Source organism: Elephantulus edwardii, unplaced genomic scaffold (assembly GCF_000299155.1).
Source record: "Elephantulus edwardii isolate Elephantulus edwardi_28Jun2011 unplaced genomic scaffold, EleEdw1.0 scaffold00002, whole genome shotgun sequence".
NCBI classification, from domain to species: Eukaryota; Metazoa; Chordata; class Mammalia; order Macroscelidea; family Macroscelididae; genus Elephantulus; species Elephantulus edwardii.
In genome coordinates, this window is record NW_006399752.1 from 37,022,283 (window position 1) to 37,038,781 (window position 16,499).

A 16,499-nucleotide genomic window follows, 5' to 3' on the forward strand; every position below is an offset into this window, starting at 1 on the left:
AGGATATCTTGCAAGGGGCAGGCGTGCGGCCCCGTGCTGTGAAGTGAGACGCGGTGAGCGCCGTCTGCACCTGCCCGCTGTCTGCACCTGCCCGCGCATTTGCATTTGCTTCATATCACGTAGCCTGACCAGCCCATGGACAGCCAAGAGAACAAACAGGTCTGCCTCGGAGGGAGTGCGACAGGAAGACTCCTTAGAGCAAAGGTGGTGAAACGTCCTCTCACATCCCTCGGGCATGTTGTCGGGGAAGGGGGAGCAGTCCTTGGAAAAAGACATTCTGCTGAGCAAATGGAGGGTCAGTGAAAGAGAGGAAGACCCTCAACAAAATGGATTCATACACTGACCGTGACGTTGGACTTGAGGATGCTGGCGAATGAGAGGATGGCACAGGCTAGAGAGAGGTTCAGTTCTGTTCCTGGGGCTGAGCCTAGTGGTCACATAATATATATGCATGTGAAAGTCAGACGAGGAATGAGGAAGATGAGAGAACTGATACCTTTGAATCATGGTGTAGACACTGCTTACCACTGACTGCCGAAAGAACAAGCAAATCTGTCTTGGAGGAAATGCTCAGAGCACTCCTCCTCACCACACTAGGGCTTCATTCCGGGAGGGGCCAATCCCCGGCAGAAGGGCATCTTCTGTATAAAAGCAGAGGCCGGAAGGCCCTGAGGGACCGATGCATTGACGGAGACAGTGGAGGGTTAACGCAGCAGGGGCCGCAAGGAGGGCCTGGGAAGGGCCATCTACTCTTATGCGCAGGGTTCTAGGGGTCAGTGCTGACGTATACAAGCCCACCATTCGTCTTCCAGCCATCACCCATGGCTCATTGTCCACCCTCCGCCCCCTGTGGTCCGCACACCATGCTGTCAGGGGCTCCTGAGTTGTTGGTTCCAGTGTCAGGAAGCTCCATTGGGAGGGCCGTTTGGAAGCGGTTCTGCCGGGCTTGCTTTCCAGGCTGCCTCTGGTGGGGTCAACCAGTCATTGAGTCAACTGTAAAGCCCCATCCATCAATACAAACACCACCCAGCAACGGCACTCACTGTGGTCCTACAGGGAGGTCAGCCGGCCTCGTGTAAGGAGCTGTGCGGCCAACCCAGAGGCATGGGGGTCGAATTCATCAGTTGCTCCACAACAGAAAGACAGGCAGTCTCCTTCCATGGGATTGACTATCTCCAAAAACCCACTGGGGCCTCAGCCGTGAGTCGGTTCTGACTCGGACAGAGCACTGGCCCTGCACCCTTCCCCGTTGTCACCCGTCACTGGCCAGCGGCCATCCACTCATGCAGGTAGTAACCACCGCCCAACCGCCCGCACAGGCCAGGAGGGAAGGGGGGCCCGCATGCAGGGGAGGGGGGCCAGGGGCAGCGGGAGCCACAGTTGGCACAGAAAAGGGTCCAAAGGGCATGGGGCCTTCCTCGTTACTTGGGACAAGTCTGTCTTCTGCAAGGTCCTCGGACGGTGGAGGGCGGGGCAGGTCTGCAGGTAAATGTGTAACCCTCCCTGCGGCCCCCACCGACCCTCCCCTGGGCCCAGCGGGGCAAAGTCCCATCTGCGGAGAGATGGGCACCCTGGGCTGCGTCCTGCTGAGCCTGGGGCTGTGCGGTAGGCCGGTCCTGCAGGGAGATGGCGGGGAGGGGGCGGCTGGACAGACGGACCCGGGGCCCAGGCTCCACCAGGGACCCCAAGGGGTGGGCGGCAAAGGCCTGGAGTGCCCTGCACTGCACGGGTCGCCCAGACAGCAGGAGGTGGGACAGCAGAGGGCTTGGCCTCCAGCAGGCAGCTCCACAAACTGCCTCAATTTCCCCATCCGCAAAGGCCACCAGGTGCACTCAGCCAGCTTGTGCCAGTGGACCCCACAGCGCCCCCGTCCCCCTGCCCTGTCCTCACCTCCAGCTTCAGAAACTGCAGCCCAGTCCTCATCCCTCTTCCAAAGACCTCCCCCCTCAAGCCTGCGGCACCCAGCCGCTAGTCTCTGCACCTCTCCTGCTCTGCACCCCACTGGGCTCAGCACCCCTCCTGCTCTGCACCCCACAGGGCTCTGCACCCTTCCTGCTCTGTACCCTTCCTGCTCTGCACCCGCGGCCACCCGACTTGGAATGAGCAGCCTGAGCAGAGGCCACCCTTGACCCGTCCACTGCATTCTCACCCCTTCAATTAAGAGAAAGGAGGGAGAACCAGGGAGGGTGTAGGGAGGAGGGGACATTTCCCAGGGCTTTGCAGATAGTGTAGGAATTGATCAAGGGAGCACTCAGGGGCAAGTGGGAAATGAGCAGGGCTGAGGGCTCCGGGCTGGGCTGCCACGGGCACCCCAGGGTGTTGCGGCCCCAGGGGACACTCAGCCCACCATCCCCCAGCGTTGACTCAGGCCGCCTACAAGGTCTGGGTCCCCAACACCGACTTTGACGACGCCTCCAACTGGAGCCAAAACCGGACCCCGTGCGCCGGTGCCACCATCGAATTCCCAGCTGATAAGGTGCCTGGTGTCCTCGGGGGACCTTGGCCTGAGACCTCGAGCTTAGGCCAGGCGGTGGGGGGCAGGGCGCAGGAGGGGAACCCAGGTCACTCACTCAGCCACGCTGACACCCTTTTTCTGCAGATGGTGTCCATCTGGGTGCGGACAAGTCACAGCGTCTCCGACATGGTGAGGAGGAGAATCCGTGGGGGCTTCGTGGGGGCGGGGACCGGTGAAGAGGGGGCCTGATGAGGAGGAATCCAACCTGAGTGGCCCCGAAGCCCTCTCCTTGGCCTTTGGCCTCATGGCCTCTGCTGGCATCACAGGCTGGATGGGTGGTCACACGCAGGTTGGAGGGCAGAGGGCTGCCAGGCACAACCATGGCCTCAGCGGGCAGCGGATGGGGCGCCTCTGCCCATTGCCTTGACCCAGTCTGTCTCCCCTAATGCCCCTTTGGCCTTCACATCGCGCCCCCAGATCAAAGCTCTCCCTGGAAGCCACCCTCAGAGCTCTGGGCCCCTTTGTTTCAGACTGCTTTAGGGTGCACTGGTGTTCTACAGAAGGGTGAATTCCGGGGTGAAGGAACCCACTTGGGTTTGGGATGCGCTGCCTGCTGCCTGCCATGCTTCCCGGGCTCTGGGCAGGCCTGGGGGGGCGTGGCTGGCATCTTCCCTGAAGCGGGGCCCTCCAGCCCTCACTGAACCGCCGTTAGAGCAAAGCCAGGCGGAGCGTGAGGCCGCAGCGGGCCGCTCTGGAACGTCCAGGAATCTTTACTGCAGCTGATTGTGCCCCTTCCTGGGAGCAACCGGTGGGTTCGAACTTTCGGCCTCTCGGTTAGCAGCCCGCCACAAACGGATGCAGCATCAGAGCTTCGGACAAATTTACAAGCGCAGCTCCTTGGCACATGCGCAGGACGGAAACGCAGCGTTCCTCCACGGCCTCTTGGCCACCTGCACGGAGTCGGGGTTCACCGACCGCTGGGTCCTCGGACCTGAGTCCCCAGGGTGTGTGTGGGGCGCCCTGCCCAGAGCCTGCCACGCCCCGCGGGAGTCCTCGCTCCTTGCTGGTCACCAGCCTGTGCGCGGGGCCAAGGGTTCCAGGACAGGAACCCCCATTCTGAGCCTCGGGAATGGCAGAGTGGGAGGTGATGCGGCTCCATCTGCCCCACTAGGCTCTGGGGGGCGCGGGCCTTGGGCTCCCCTCCGAGGGTGCTCTGTGTATGAGTTCCTTTTGGAGCTCGGGGCAGGGCTGGGGAGGTGGGGTGTCACCGCGGGGCGCTGTGCCACGAACACCCCCTCACTCCCCCGACTGCGGGGTGGAGCGGCCGGCGGAGGGGCGCGTGGGGGCGGGGGCTGCAGCTGCGACCCCGCCTCCAAAGTGATGAGTCTCCATGGCAACCGGCGGGCTGGGCGGAGGGTGGAGGAGGACCACCCAGAGCTGGGTGAGGACGGAGCCCCAAAGGCGCGGGGAGGAGTCGGATGGGGGCCCCTCCCGCGCCGCGCCCCCTCCTGCTCCCCCGTGTTCGTGTCTTTTCTAGAGGGGTCTGCAGTCACACTCATTCCTCAGATATGTCTGGCGTCCCTCCAGCCTGGCCCTTCGCCCGTGCCCCTCTGCCAGGGGGGACCCCTCATCTGTCTGGTCTGGGCCAGGAGGGGACCCCTCCACTGTCTGGTCTGGGCGCACAACCGCTGGGCATGTCCCCTCCCCTCCAGGCCCAGGTGGGATCAAGCCTGAGGTTGGCACATCGCCTCCAGGCCACCCCCACCTGCCTAACAGCGGGGGTCACTGCACCGGGCAAGCTCGGGGCGCTGTCGCACAGAAGCCCTCCTTGGCATCCTCGAGTTTGATGCGTCTTTCTTGGAGCTTTGCTGGGGTTTCCGCTTTCAGGGTCTCGGATTTTCTCCTCAGTGGTTTTGGCTGGAGATCTGAAGTCTCCCCTCCTGGAGCGTCCCTCCTTGGCCGGAAAACCCCTCACTTTAGTCTTGTTCCTTGGCTCCCTGTGTTATCGAACAAAACTGCCCCACGGGATTTTCTCGGCTCAGCCCGTACAGCAGCAGGTCACCAGGCCCTTTCTTCCGCAGCACCTTGGGATGAGTTCAGACTGCCACCCTGTGTTAGCAGCCCCATCAAAGTATCTGCATGGATGCCCTTCCTTTTCTTCCCGAAAAAACTCAGACTCACTGCTGCCTCGCTGATCCCAGGGCCGAGCCTCCAGCTGGTTTCCAAAGCTGTAAATCCCAGGGAAGGGACCGCCCATCTTTCTCAAGTGGAACCACTGGTGGATTTGAACCTCCAGAGACGTCTGCCCTGTGGGTTAGCACGGCTGGTACAAATCCATTGCCTTTGAACTGTAGTTTGTGACATTGATGTGTCAAATGTGATGATAGTTACCCATGCTTGCCTCTGGAAACCCTAGGAACCTGGAGAAAGGATGAAAGTCACGCACACAAGTGTCGAGGACTTTTGTTCATAGGGTCGCTATGAGTCGCCTACAACTCGACAGCACTTAACAACAACAAAAAAACCTCTTTGCCCAGAAGCATCCGGGCTGCACTCCTTCCAAGACAGACTGCTCCTTTGACAGTCGTCACACTGACCTCAGTGCTGTCAAGTGGGCCTGGCTCATAGCTGACCCTCCGGCGAGGTTCAGAGGCCGTAAATCCCCCGGAGAAGATCACCCATCCTCCTCCCTCAGAATTGCTGGTGGATTTGAACTGTCAGAAAGGTGCCGTCTTGGAGTTGGAAGCACAGCTCCTACGGATTACACCACAAGGATGTTTGACAGTCATACTTCATGCTCTTTCCCAACACCGCAATTCAAAAGCATCAGTCCTTCAGTCTTTCTTATTCATTGTTCGACTTTCACACGCAGATTCTGCTGCTGCTCTTAGGTGCCGCTGACTCACACCGTCCTGCGAACACCAGAGCTGAATCCTGTCCCACGCTGTGGCTTCCCCATTATTTTAGACATGCTCAAGCCCATTGCAGCGGGCAGTGTGTCAGTTCACTTGGTTAAGGGTCTTCCTCTCTTTCTCCATCCCTCCACCTTCCTAAGCATAGTTCCCCTCTCCAAGGAACAGCTTCTCCCAGCAACCTGCCCGAAGGATGTGAGACAAAGCTTCACCATCTTTGCCTCCAAGGAGCCCTCTGGCGACATTTTCTCCAATTCATATCTGTGTCTTTGTTCTTTTGACAGTCGATGGGATATTCAGTGCTCTTCTCCACACCACCGCTCAAAGGCACCAATTCTTCTGACACCCGTGTTCATCGTCCAGCTCTTCCATGCATAGCTAGTGATTGAGGAGACCATGGCCTTAATGAGGCAATTGCAAATACCATGGCTCAGGTCAGGCACATCTTAGTCCTCAAAGTGAAATCGTTGCTCTTGGCACTTTACAGGTCTCCTGCAGCATATTTGCCCAGTGCAATATGTAACTTGATTTCTTGATTCTTGTGTGTGCTTGGTGAGTACCGACGAGCCGGTCTCCCAGCAGGCTTTCAGAGGCAGTAAATCGCATGGGAGGGGATTGCCCGTCCTTCTCCCGCAGAGCAGCTGGTTGAACTGCATATTTTGGGAATTGCAGCGCAGCTTCTTCCCATTAGGCCCCCCAGAGCTCCCTGACTGCTTGTATGAACAACTCAGGCTCAACTCACCATGGCTGAGGTGGAGCCAAGTCAGAGCTGACGCTGCAGTGGGTTCCTGAGGCTGTGACTCCAATGGGAGGAGACTGCTTGAGTTCCTCCAGGAGCTGCTGATGGGTTAGAGATGCCAGAGTCGGGTATTGGAGTTAGCAGTGCGCCTCCCTGCAGAATACACCACCAGAGTTCCCTGACTGCGTGAACGGGGCCATCCAGTCAACCAACTTATAGTGACCGCATGGACAGATCTGAACTGTGTCCTACTCGGCATCATCCTCCCCTCTCTGATATCCTGAGCCCATTGTTACAGCCTGTGTACGTTCCATGTTCAGTTAGTAAATGATGTATGCCATTATTTTTCCTCATTTCAACTGATTTCCAATCTGGGCTCTACCACCATAACTATCCGCATTCCTCTCCTGTTCATAGGGTGTTCAGAGGCCTGCTATTTAAGAAGTAGATGACCAGTCCTTCTTCCTGGTCTGTCTTAATCCAAGCTCAGCTAAAACCTGTCCATCACGGGTAATCCTTGTGGTGTTTGACACCCCAGTAACATAGCTTTCAGTATCACAGCAACCCACAAGTTATCTCAATATAGCAAACTGTCAGACAAGTACTGTACCAGTCAGAACAATCTTCTCCCCCAATACAACAAACTGACCATATAATTTGTAACTCTAATATTGACTATGTAAAGACATTTGATCGTGTGGATCGTAACAAGTTGTGGCTGACATTGAGAAGAATAGGAATCCCAGAGCATTAGATTGTGCTCATGCAGAACCTACACCTGGACCAGGAGGCTGTTGTGCAAACAGAGCAAAGGAAATATTAAAATTAGGAGTGTGTAAGGGTTGTACTCTCTCTCCATACCTATTCAATCTGTATGCTGAGCAAATTATTCGAGTATCTGGGCTCTATGAAGAGGACTGTGGCATCAAGATTGGAGGGAGACTCATCAAGAGCCTGTATTATGCAGATAACAAAGCCTTGCTTGCCGAATGTGAGGAGGACTTAACGTACTTGTTGCATAGGGTCAAAGAATACAGCTTTCAACAGGATTGCATCACGATGTCAAGAAGGCAAAAATTCTTACCACTAGACCGATAGGCAACAAACATCATGCTAGATGGAGCAAAGATTAAAACTGTCTACAACTTCATCTTACTTGGATCCATAATGAACACCCTTGGGACCAGCACTCAGGAAAATCAGATGTATTGCACTGGGAAAGTCTGCAGTTAGGGAACTCTCCAAATTATTGAACAGTAGTCATGTGTCAGTTTGAGGACAAAAGTGTGTCTGATTCAGGCTATGGGCTTTCCAGTCACTTGGTATGCATCTGAGACCTGGACAATTAATAATTAACAAGGAGGACAGAAGAAGAATTGATGCCTCTGAGCTGTGGTGTTGGAGAAGGGCGCTGCACATCTCATGGACGGCCAAGAGAACAAACAGGTACATCTTGGAGAGGGTGCAGCCAGAGTGCTCCTCAGAGGTGAAGATGATGAGGCTTTGCCTCATATACTTTAGGCATGTTGCTAGGAGGGGCTATACCTTGGAGAGGGACAGGATGCTTGGAAAGGTGAAGGGTCAGTGAAGGAGAGGAAGATCCTTGACCAGGTGGATTGACATGGTGACTGCTGCAATGGACTGTAGTGTGTCAGAAGGTGTGAGGCTGACACAGAATAGACCAGGGTCCAGATCTGTTGTTCATAGGGTCACCGTGGGTTGTACTCAACTCGATGACGTCTAAAAACAACATCGTTGCAGTCACTGAGTCAGTTAATCTTGTCGAAAGTCTTCCTGTGACCTCTCCACCTTTGCCAGCTTGATGTCTTTTTTTCAAGGTCTGGCTCCTCCAGACATGGGAGACAAAGTTTCACCATCCTTGCCTCTTGTTTCATTTCACCCTTGCCTCTTGTATATTGTCAGTTACTTTGTAAATACAGGCTGGGCTGCTCTTGTGAATGGCACCCTGATTACAAATACTGTCTCCTCCACTTGGTTATTGTTTCAAATAATATGGCTTGGTGCCTTCTCTTCCTTTTCCCTTGATTTCTGTTCTTTCCCGGTATTACTAACTAGGACTCCTATGTAAAACAGAAGTGATGAAAGCAGGCATCCTTTTATTTTTCTTCTGATGTTAAAAAGAGAGCATTTGACGTTTCTTTATTGAGTGTATCTCATTGCTGTAGGTTTTTGGCATATTCATTTTATCCCACTGGGAAATTCTAGTTTCTGGCTAGCATCTCTTAAACAATCACAAATGTGGTTGCACTTTATCAACATAGTTTTCTATGTTGATTGAGGTGCAGTTTTGCGTCATTAGCCTGTTGGTGAGGTTGTCTGAGACTGGACTGTCTTTGCGAGGCTCATGTTCTCCTGACACCTTCCCTGGGTTATAAAATCTGACACTTCAGGAGCTTCACTGCCTGATACCTATGTTACTGGCACAAAACTCTCTACTACCACCTGCTGGGAAGTGTGATACTTGCAGCCTCTGGTAACCTCTGGTAGACAGTTAACTCAAAGGCTGTGTGTTTCTGGGGGTTTGCAGGCGCCTTTAGCTCTGCTGGAGTGCTCCATGGAGGCAGAGACGACGACACTTTGTCTCATACGTGGGACATGGTGCTTAGACAGTCTACTCCTTGGAAAGGGACATCATGATTGGAAAGATAGAAAGTGAGTGAAAGAAAGGAAGCTCTTCCACAAGATGGGTTGACACAGTGACTACAGCATTGGCTCAAGTGTGTCAGAGATAATGAAGATGACACAGGATAGGACAGAGGTCAGGTCTGTTGTTCCACTCGACGGCACCTAACAGCAACAGATCAGCAGGAGAAAGATGGGCCATTTCCTCCGTGTGATTTACAGGCTTAGACACCCAATCGAGGGTCAGCTATGAGTCAGTTCTGAGTTGGTGGCAGTGAGTTGAGTTTGACAGGAAAAGTAGAGGGACATGAAAAGAGAAGGAGACCGTCAACAAGATGGACTGACATCATGACAACGATGACGTGGCAGAGGTGGTAAAACTGGTGCAGGATTGGATGGGATCTGATTCAGGTTCCAAGGATCTCACTTGAATGGCACCAAACAGCAACAAGTGGCCTGCCAGATGCCCAGGGACGCTACACTACCTGGAAGGTCAGGTTTGAACACACCATTGCTTCGGGGAAGCAGGAGGGGGCGGTTTCCTCTAGCAGAGAGTTACCGCCATGGAGAGAGGGCTGGCTCTTGGGGGCAGTGAGGCGAGTTTTGTTGTCAGGGGCCCCGGCGTTTGCGCTGACTCAGAACTGTGCACAAGACCATCTTCACAGCCGACGCTGTCCTGGGTCATACCTCAGAGGGTCTCCTCTTCTGATCGTCTGCATTTCCAAGCATGATGTCCTTTTCCTGGGACTGGTCTCTTGATAACATGTCCAAAGTATGTTGTTATTGTTGTTGTTAGGTGCCACTGAGTTGAGTACAACTCATATCATCCCTTTGAACAACAGACCTTACTTCAGAGGCCTGTTATTTCAGAAATGGATGGTCAACCCTGCTTCCTAGTCTGCCTTAACCTGGGAGCTCTGCTGAAACCTGGTCCACCAGCTCTGATCCTTGTGGCATCTGACACACTGGTGGCACAGTGTTCAGCATTACAGAAACTCACAAGTTACATAAGTACAGCAAACTGACAGACAAGAGCTGTACTAATGAGAACTGTGAATTCCCCCAATACAGCAAAGTGACATTCCAATCGATATGTTTCAAATGACAGATGCAGCCCTCTATGTGCTCATCAGTCCATGCCAGGAAATTTAGAAAACAGCTATCTGGCTGAATGACTTGAAGAGATCCATATTTGTTCTTATTTCCAAGAAAGGTGATCCAAGAAATTACTACAACAAATTAACAGAGATGTGCTGTACTAATAAGAACCACCATTCCTCAGTACTGTTCATAGGGCTTTGTCTGAAGAATAGGAGACGATATCTTACCATCCTTGTATCCAAGGAGCATGCTGGCTGCACTTCGTCCAAGATAGATTTGAGCCCATTATTCCATTTTGTCAATTCATCTCACTGAAAGCCTTCCTCCCCTTTCCAAACATGATGTCCTTTTCTAAGGACTAGTCCCTCTTGACAACATGCACCAAATATGTGAGACAAAGTTTTGCTATGCTTGCGTCCAAGGAGCCCCCTTGCTGCACCTTCTCCAGGATACATTTTGACAGTCTGTGGGATATCATTACTCTTCTCCAACATCACAATTCAAAAGCATTGGTTCTTCTGTCATCTTGAGTCATTATCTAACTTTCAGATGCATAGCAAATTATTGAAAAGACCATGGCTTGAAACAGGTGCCTCTTAGTCTTTAAACTGACTTCATTACTCCTTAACACCTTGGAGAGGTGTTTGACAGCAGGTGTTTCCATCGTAACATGTTTCTTGATTTCTTGACTGCTGGTACCAAGGGTGTTGATTGTGGATTCAAGTAAGATGGAATTGCTGACAATGTCAATCTTTTCTCCTTCTGTCATGATGTTGCCTATTGGTCCAGTCGCGAGGACAGAGAGGCCAACAAGTCATAGTGTTAGTGGTGAGGTCCCACTTGGGTCAGTTCTGGTGCCAGGAGAAGGACTGTAGAATCTTGTTGGGTAGATAGCCTTGACAACACTGGCACCTGCCACTCAGGGGTCATCTCTGACTCCTCAGGAAGAACCATGAGAGGGGGGCAGTGGTCCTGGGGTAAGGGGCTGGGTGAGGGAGTCAACGTCCTAAGTTCGGTCTTTTTGCTTCATGTCTTCTCTTGTACCCTAGGCCTGGGCTGTGGCCTGTTCTGGGAGGAAGGGGTTCCATGTTGGGTTCAGGTCTGGGAGCAGGAGAGTTTTGACTTCAAGGCTCTGATTCTGTCAGCCTGCTCCTCCCCTAACATGGTTCAGCAGCCTCCCCAGAGGCTGCTCCAGTTCCTGGAGTCCACGACCTTTACATCACCCCGTTCCCTCAGGATCCCTGGGGTCTCCCTTCAAACCCGTCCCTCCCTAGTGCACCCATGCCCATTCTCTCCCTGGCTTAATCCCATTTTCCTGGCCCTGCTTCCCCCTGGCCCTCTCCATGGTCATCTGGATTCAGTTCTTGGGAGACCCCAGGGGTGAAAAAGGATGGGACTCCTTGGGCTCCCAGGCCACCATGTGCCACCATCTCAACCTGTGTCTCCACAGCTCTTGCCACTGGATGGAGAACTTATCTTGGACTCTGGAGCTGCATTCAGCACTTCAGGCACCACTCGGGATCCAGTCTGCAGTGCAGGTCAGGCCAGGCAGTAGTGGACCAGCTTCCTAGAGGCCAGCAAGGAGAGTAGTGTGGTTGTGGGTGGGGACTGGTGGCTGGGCAGGACACGGGTGACCATCACAGATGGGGTAAGTGGGGGAATGGTCAAGCACCCTGTGAGGAGGAAGAGTGTGGTCAGGTGCAAGGCAAGACAATAGGCGGGGCTTGCCAGCAGGGAGGGTCAGGGAGGCAGATTTCTGAGTGATGTGTCCTCTTCCCCTCCCCCATTCATTCATTGTTGCACATTTTCCTCCCTACCCCCCACCCTAGTCCACTTTACTGTGCACCTCTTATTCTGGACTATTGTCATGCAAATTATGTCTAATCATATATTCCTTTTAAACAATTCTTTCCCTCATCTGTTCCAATGTAGAGTTCATTATTTACTCCCTCTTTTATTAGTGTCCTCCAACCCCCAACGTCAGTCCTGTTTCATAACAGTGGAAGTATGCAGTATTTGTCCTTTTATGTTGAGATATTTCACTCAACATAATATCTTCAAGAGTCACCCATTTTATATAATATTTTCTATAATTATATTTTATTAATTTTCATAAACATTTACAGAGATTTTGGGTTTCCATTCATTCATTGTTGCACTATTCTCTCTACCCTCCTCCCAGTTTGTTCTTGTCCAAATGCCACAGTGCTTGTCAAAGCCAGTTCTGATTAATCTTCTTTGTCAGTGTGTCCTTTGCCATTCCCTATCACTCCTCCCTGAGAGAGACTTCACCCTGATTCATAAGGAAAAGGGGATGGCGTATTCTCTTAGCTACTTCCTGCTGAAAAGGGACGCTGTGGGTTTCAGGGTGAAGATCTTCTCTCACTACTCTAAAGGGCCCCTTTGGCAGTAGGAAACACATAGACTATTATGGAGACTGATTTTGGAATTTAGATGCACTCTTATTGATTGTGCTTGGCTGTACATGTTCATATCCTTGAAGATGTATCATGGGGGGTGTTGCAACCCAGAAGACACAAATTTGACTAACAAGTTATAAGTACATGAGTCAAAAATTATGGAAAAGTAAAAGAAAAGATTCTTTCATTGTTTTACAAACCCTCCCCCAGGTCCCCTCCACCATGTAGCCCTCACTCTAGACTCCTGTGATGACAGAAATACCTAGTTATATATCTCTTTTAAACAGTTTTCTCCCTCCTCTGTTTCAGTGCAGTATACATTATTGAACCCAATCTTACTCAGTCTCTCCCCAACCCCAAGGACAGTCCCATTCTACAACAGTGGCATCATGTAATATTTGTCCTTTTGTGACTGGGATATTTCACTCAGCATAATGTTCTCCAGAGTCAACCATTTTGAATAATATTGCATGAGTTCCTTGTTTTTCAATGCAGCATAGTATTCCATTGTGCGAATATACCACAGCTTCTCTAGCCATTCGTTTGTTGATGGGCACTTAGGTTGTTTCCAACTCCTTGCTATTGTGAACAAAGCTGCAATAAACATGGGTGTGCATATATCTGCTTGGATGTCAGCTATGGTCTCTTCAGGGTATATTCCCAGTAGTGGAATTGCTGGGTCAAATGGTATCTCTATTTGCAACTATTTGAGAAAGCGCCATACTGCTTTCCACAGGGGCTGCACCATTTTACACTCCCACCAACAGTGAATCAGTGTTCCAGTTTCTCCACAACCTCGCCAGCATTTGTTGCTTGCTGTTCTGTGAAATTTTGCTATTTTGACTGGGGTGAAATGATATCTCATAGTTGTTTTAATTTGCATCTCTCTTAGGGCTAGGGATTTTGAGCATTTCTTCATGTGCTTGTTAGCCATCTGAATGTCGTCTTCGGTATAATATTTTATGAGTTCCTTGTTTTTCAATGCTGCATAGTATCCTATTGTGTGACTATATCACAGCTCTTTGTCCATTCTTTTGTTCATGGGCACTTGGGTTGCTTCCATTTCTTTGCTATTGTGAACAACACAGCAATAAAGATGGGTGTGGTGATGTGTCCTCTTGTTTTTCTGTGCTGCTGAGTCCCCTGTGACTCATAGTAATACTATGTACATTAGCTCTGAAACCTGCCCTATCCTGAGTCAATCTCATCGTCTTGGACAGACCTAATCCCATTTCTCCAATCACTGAGTCAATCCATCTCATTCTGGGTCTTCCTCTGCCTTGCTGCCCCTCCACCCTTCTGAGCATGATATCCCTCTCCAAAGACTGGTCTCTCCTGGTCACATGCCCAAAGTATGTGAGGAGCTTCAGAATCCTTGCCTCCAGAGAGCAGCTTGTTTTACCCTCTCCAGGACAGACCTTTTTGTTCTCTTGGCAGACCACAGAATGTTCAGCACTCTTGTCAAGCACCACAACTCAAAGGCATTAATCCTTCTTCTGTCAGCCTTATTGTCCAGCTCTCTGATGCATAGCAAGTAATTGTTAAGACCATGGCCTGTATCAGGTGCACCTTAGTCTCCACACTGATATCATTGCTCTTCAGTACTGTAGAGAGGTCCCTGACAGCAGATTTTCCCAGTGCAATTAGTCTTGATTTCCTGACTGCTGGTGTCAGGAGTGTTGATTGTGGAACCAAGCAAGCTGAAGTTGTTAACAATCTCAATCTCTTTTCTGTTATCATGAAGCTGCCAATTGGCCCAGTGGTGAAAAATCTATGTTTTCTTCATGTTGAGCTTCAGTCCTTGACCTTCTGCAGCAAGCACTTCAGGTCCTCAGTTTCAGCAAGCGGGATTGTGTCCTCTGCATAACACAGGTTACTGAGGAGTCTTCCGCCAATCTTGATGCCATATTCCTCCCCATAAAGTCTAGTTTCCTGAATGATCTGTTTTGCATGTAGATTGAATAATAATGGAGATAGGATGCATTCCTGACACACTCCTTTCCTGATTTTGAACCAGGCAGTGGTTTTCCTGCTCTGTTCTGATGACTGCTTCCTGGTCCAAGTATAAGTTTCACATGAGCAAAATCAAGTGTTCTGGGATCGCCCTTCTTCTCAAGGTTAACCACAATTTGTTGTGATCTACACAGTCAAATGCCTTTGTATAATCAATGAAACACAGATAGACACCCCTTTGGTACTCTCTGCTTTTAGCTAAGATTCATCTAACATTGGCTATGATGTCCCTAGTGCCACAGCCTCTTCTAAACCCAGCATGCACATCTGGCAGTTTTCTGCTGATGTACTGTTTCAGGATAATATTCAGCAGGATCTTGCTTGCGCGTGATATTATTCAATAATTACCAGACTGTTGGGTGACCTTTTTATGGAATGGGAATAAATATAGATCTCTTCCAACCAGTGGGCTAGGTAATTGTCCTTCAGGTTTCTTGGTATGTCCGGGTGAGTGTGTCCAAGGCAGCTTCTGTTTGCTGAAAAATGTCAATTGGTATTCCATCAATTCCTGGGGTCTTGTTTTTTGCCAATTCCTTCAGAGCAGCTTGAATTTCCTCCTTCATCACCACTGCCTCTTGGTCATACATTGTTTCATGAAATTCTTCTGTTGGCAATTCTTTTTGGTACAGTGACTCTTTGTACTCCTTCCATCTTCTTTTGATGCTTCCTGTGTCATTCAACAGTCTGCCCTCAGCAAGCATCCTTAAGTATTGCAACTCGAGGCTTAAACTTGTCCTTCAGTTTAAAAAATGCCTAGTGAATTCATCCCTTTTGATTTCCCGACTCCAGCTCTTTGTACATTTCATTATAACACTTTGTCTTCCCAAGCTGCCCTTTGAAATCTTCTGTTCAGCTCCTTAACTTCTTGTTTCCCCCCTTTGTTTTGTCTTCTCAGCGCTCTAGTGCAATATTCAGAGTCTCTTCGGACATCCTTCTTGGTCTTCGTCTTTGTAATGACCTTTTGCATTCTTCATGGATGATATTCTTGATATTCTCCTACAACTCATCTGGTCTTTGCTCATTAGTATTCAATGCCTCAAACCTGTTCCTGAGATGATCTTTAAATAGTGGCAGAATAGACTTGGAGTAGCAGTTTTTCTGCGGTCCAGGGTCGCGGAGGGGAGGCTCTATGGGAGGGTAAAGCCTTGGGCGGGGCTTCAGGAGAAGGAGTGTCCCCGAGGGGTAGAGGGGGAGTGTCCTCAGAGGCTTGATAGGAGGATGTGGTCTTCAGGATGCGTGAGTGGTCTGGGTTTTCAGGAGGCGTGTCCAGGGTGGTGTTTCAAGAGGACTTTGTAAGGGGCGTGGCTTCCAGGAGGCGTGCCTGGGGCGTGGCTTCCAGGGGCTCGTCCGGGGGCGTGGCTCCCAGGAGGCGTGTCTAGGAGTGTCAGGGAGTGCCTGGGGCGGGGCCTTTAGGGGGCGTGTCCGGGGCGGGGCTTCTAGGACAGCACACCTGGCAAGGGGCTTCCTGGAAAGCTTACCTGGAAGGGGCTTCCAGGAGGTGTATCGAGGGCGGGGCTCTCCGTGGGACCCTGTCCCCTGAGCAGCTCAGACACGTGTCTGACCAGGTGTACCTGTACTGTTTCGTGACCCTGACCGCTTCTCATGGTTCGACCCGAACCTGTGGCGTTCTGAGGACATGACCCACGGCCTCTTCTCTGTGGACGCTGAGCGAGTGCCCTGTCGTCATGACGACGTCGTCTTTCCCTCCACCACCTCCTTCCGTGTGGGCCTGGGCCCCGGTGACCTGACTGTGCGCAGTGTGTCGGCCCTGGGCCAGGTGAGGTGGGGTCCCTGGTCCCACGGCCCGCGCACGTGGACGCCGACACTAGCGCGTCCCTTCTCGGCCATCCCGGCCCGCAGACGTTCACCAGGGACGATGACCTGGCCGCCTTCCTGGCCTCCCGCGCCGGCCGTCTGCGCTTCCACGGGGCGGGCGCCCTGCATGTGGCCCCCGAGGCCTGTGCCGACCCCTCGGGCTGCGTCTGCGGCAACGACGAGGTCAGCGGGGGTGGGCTCGGGACCGACGGGGACCATCCTCAGACCAGGGGTCCCTTCCCGTTCCCTGTCCGCCAGCACATGCCCTTCAGTCCACACCCCTCGCTGGCCCCGCCCCTTCCCTCGCGGACACGCCCCTTCCCATGCCGGCCCGCTCCCTTCTCTAGCTGGTCTACTCCTCCCCCTTCCCTGCCTCTTTCCCCTTCCCTGCCCCCTCCCCC

At 52.0% G+C, this 16,499-nt stretch overlaps 1 protein-coding gene across 1 annotated transcript in view; it reads left to right on the forward strand.

The window, feature by feature from the left end:
• The first annotated feature begins 1,562 nt into the window (after window positions 1-1,562).
• The window catches only part of AMN (amnion associated transmembrane protein), a 17,109-nt gene continuing 2,172 nt past the window's right edge, over window positions 1,563-16,499 (forward strand). Inside the window, exons 1-6 of the mRNA XM_006879184.1 lie at window positions 1,563-1,605; window positions 2,358-2,476; window positions 2,600-2,644; window positions 11,301-11,388; window positions 15,849-16,060; window positions 16,144-16,281. Of these exons, the coding sequence (XP_006879246.1) occupies window positions 1,563-1,605; window positions 2,358-2,476; window positions 2,600-2,644; window positions 11,301-11,388; window positions 15,849-16,060; window positions 16,144-16,281 (645 nt within the window). The remainder of the gene's footprint in view (window positions 1,606-2,357; window positions 2,477-2,599; window positions 2,645-11,300; window positions 11,389-15,848; window positions 16,061-16,143; window positions 16,282-16,499) is intronic.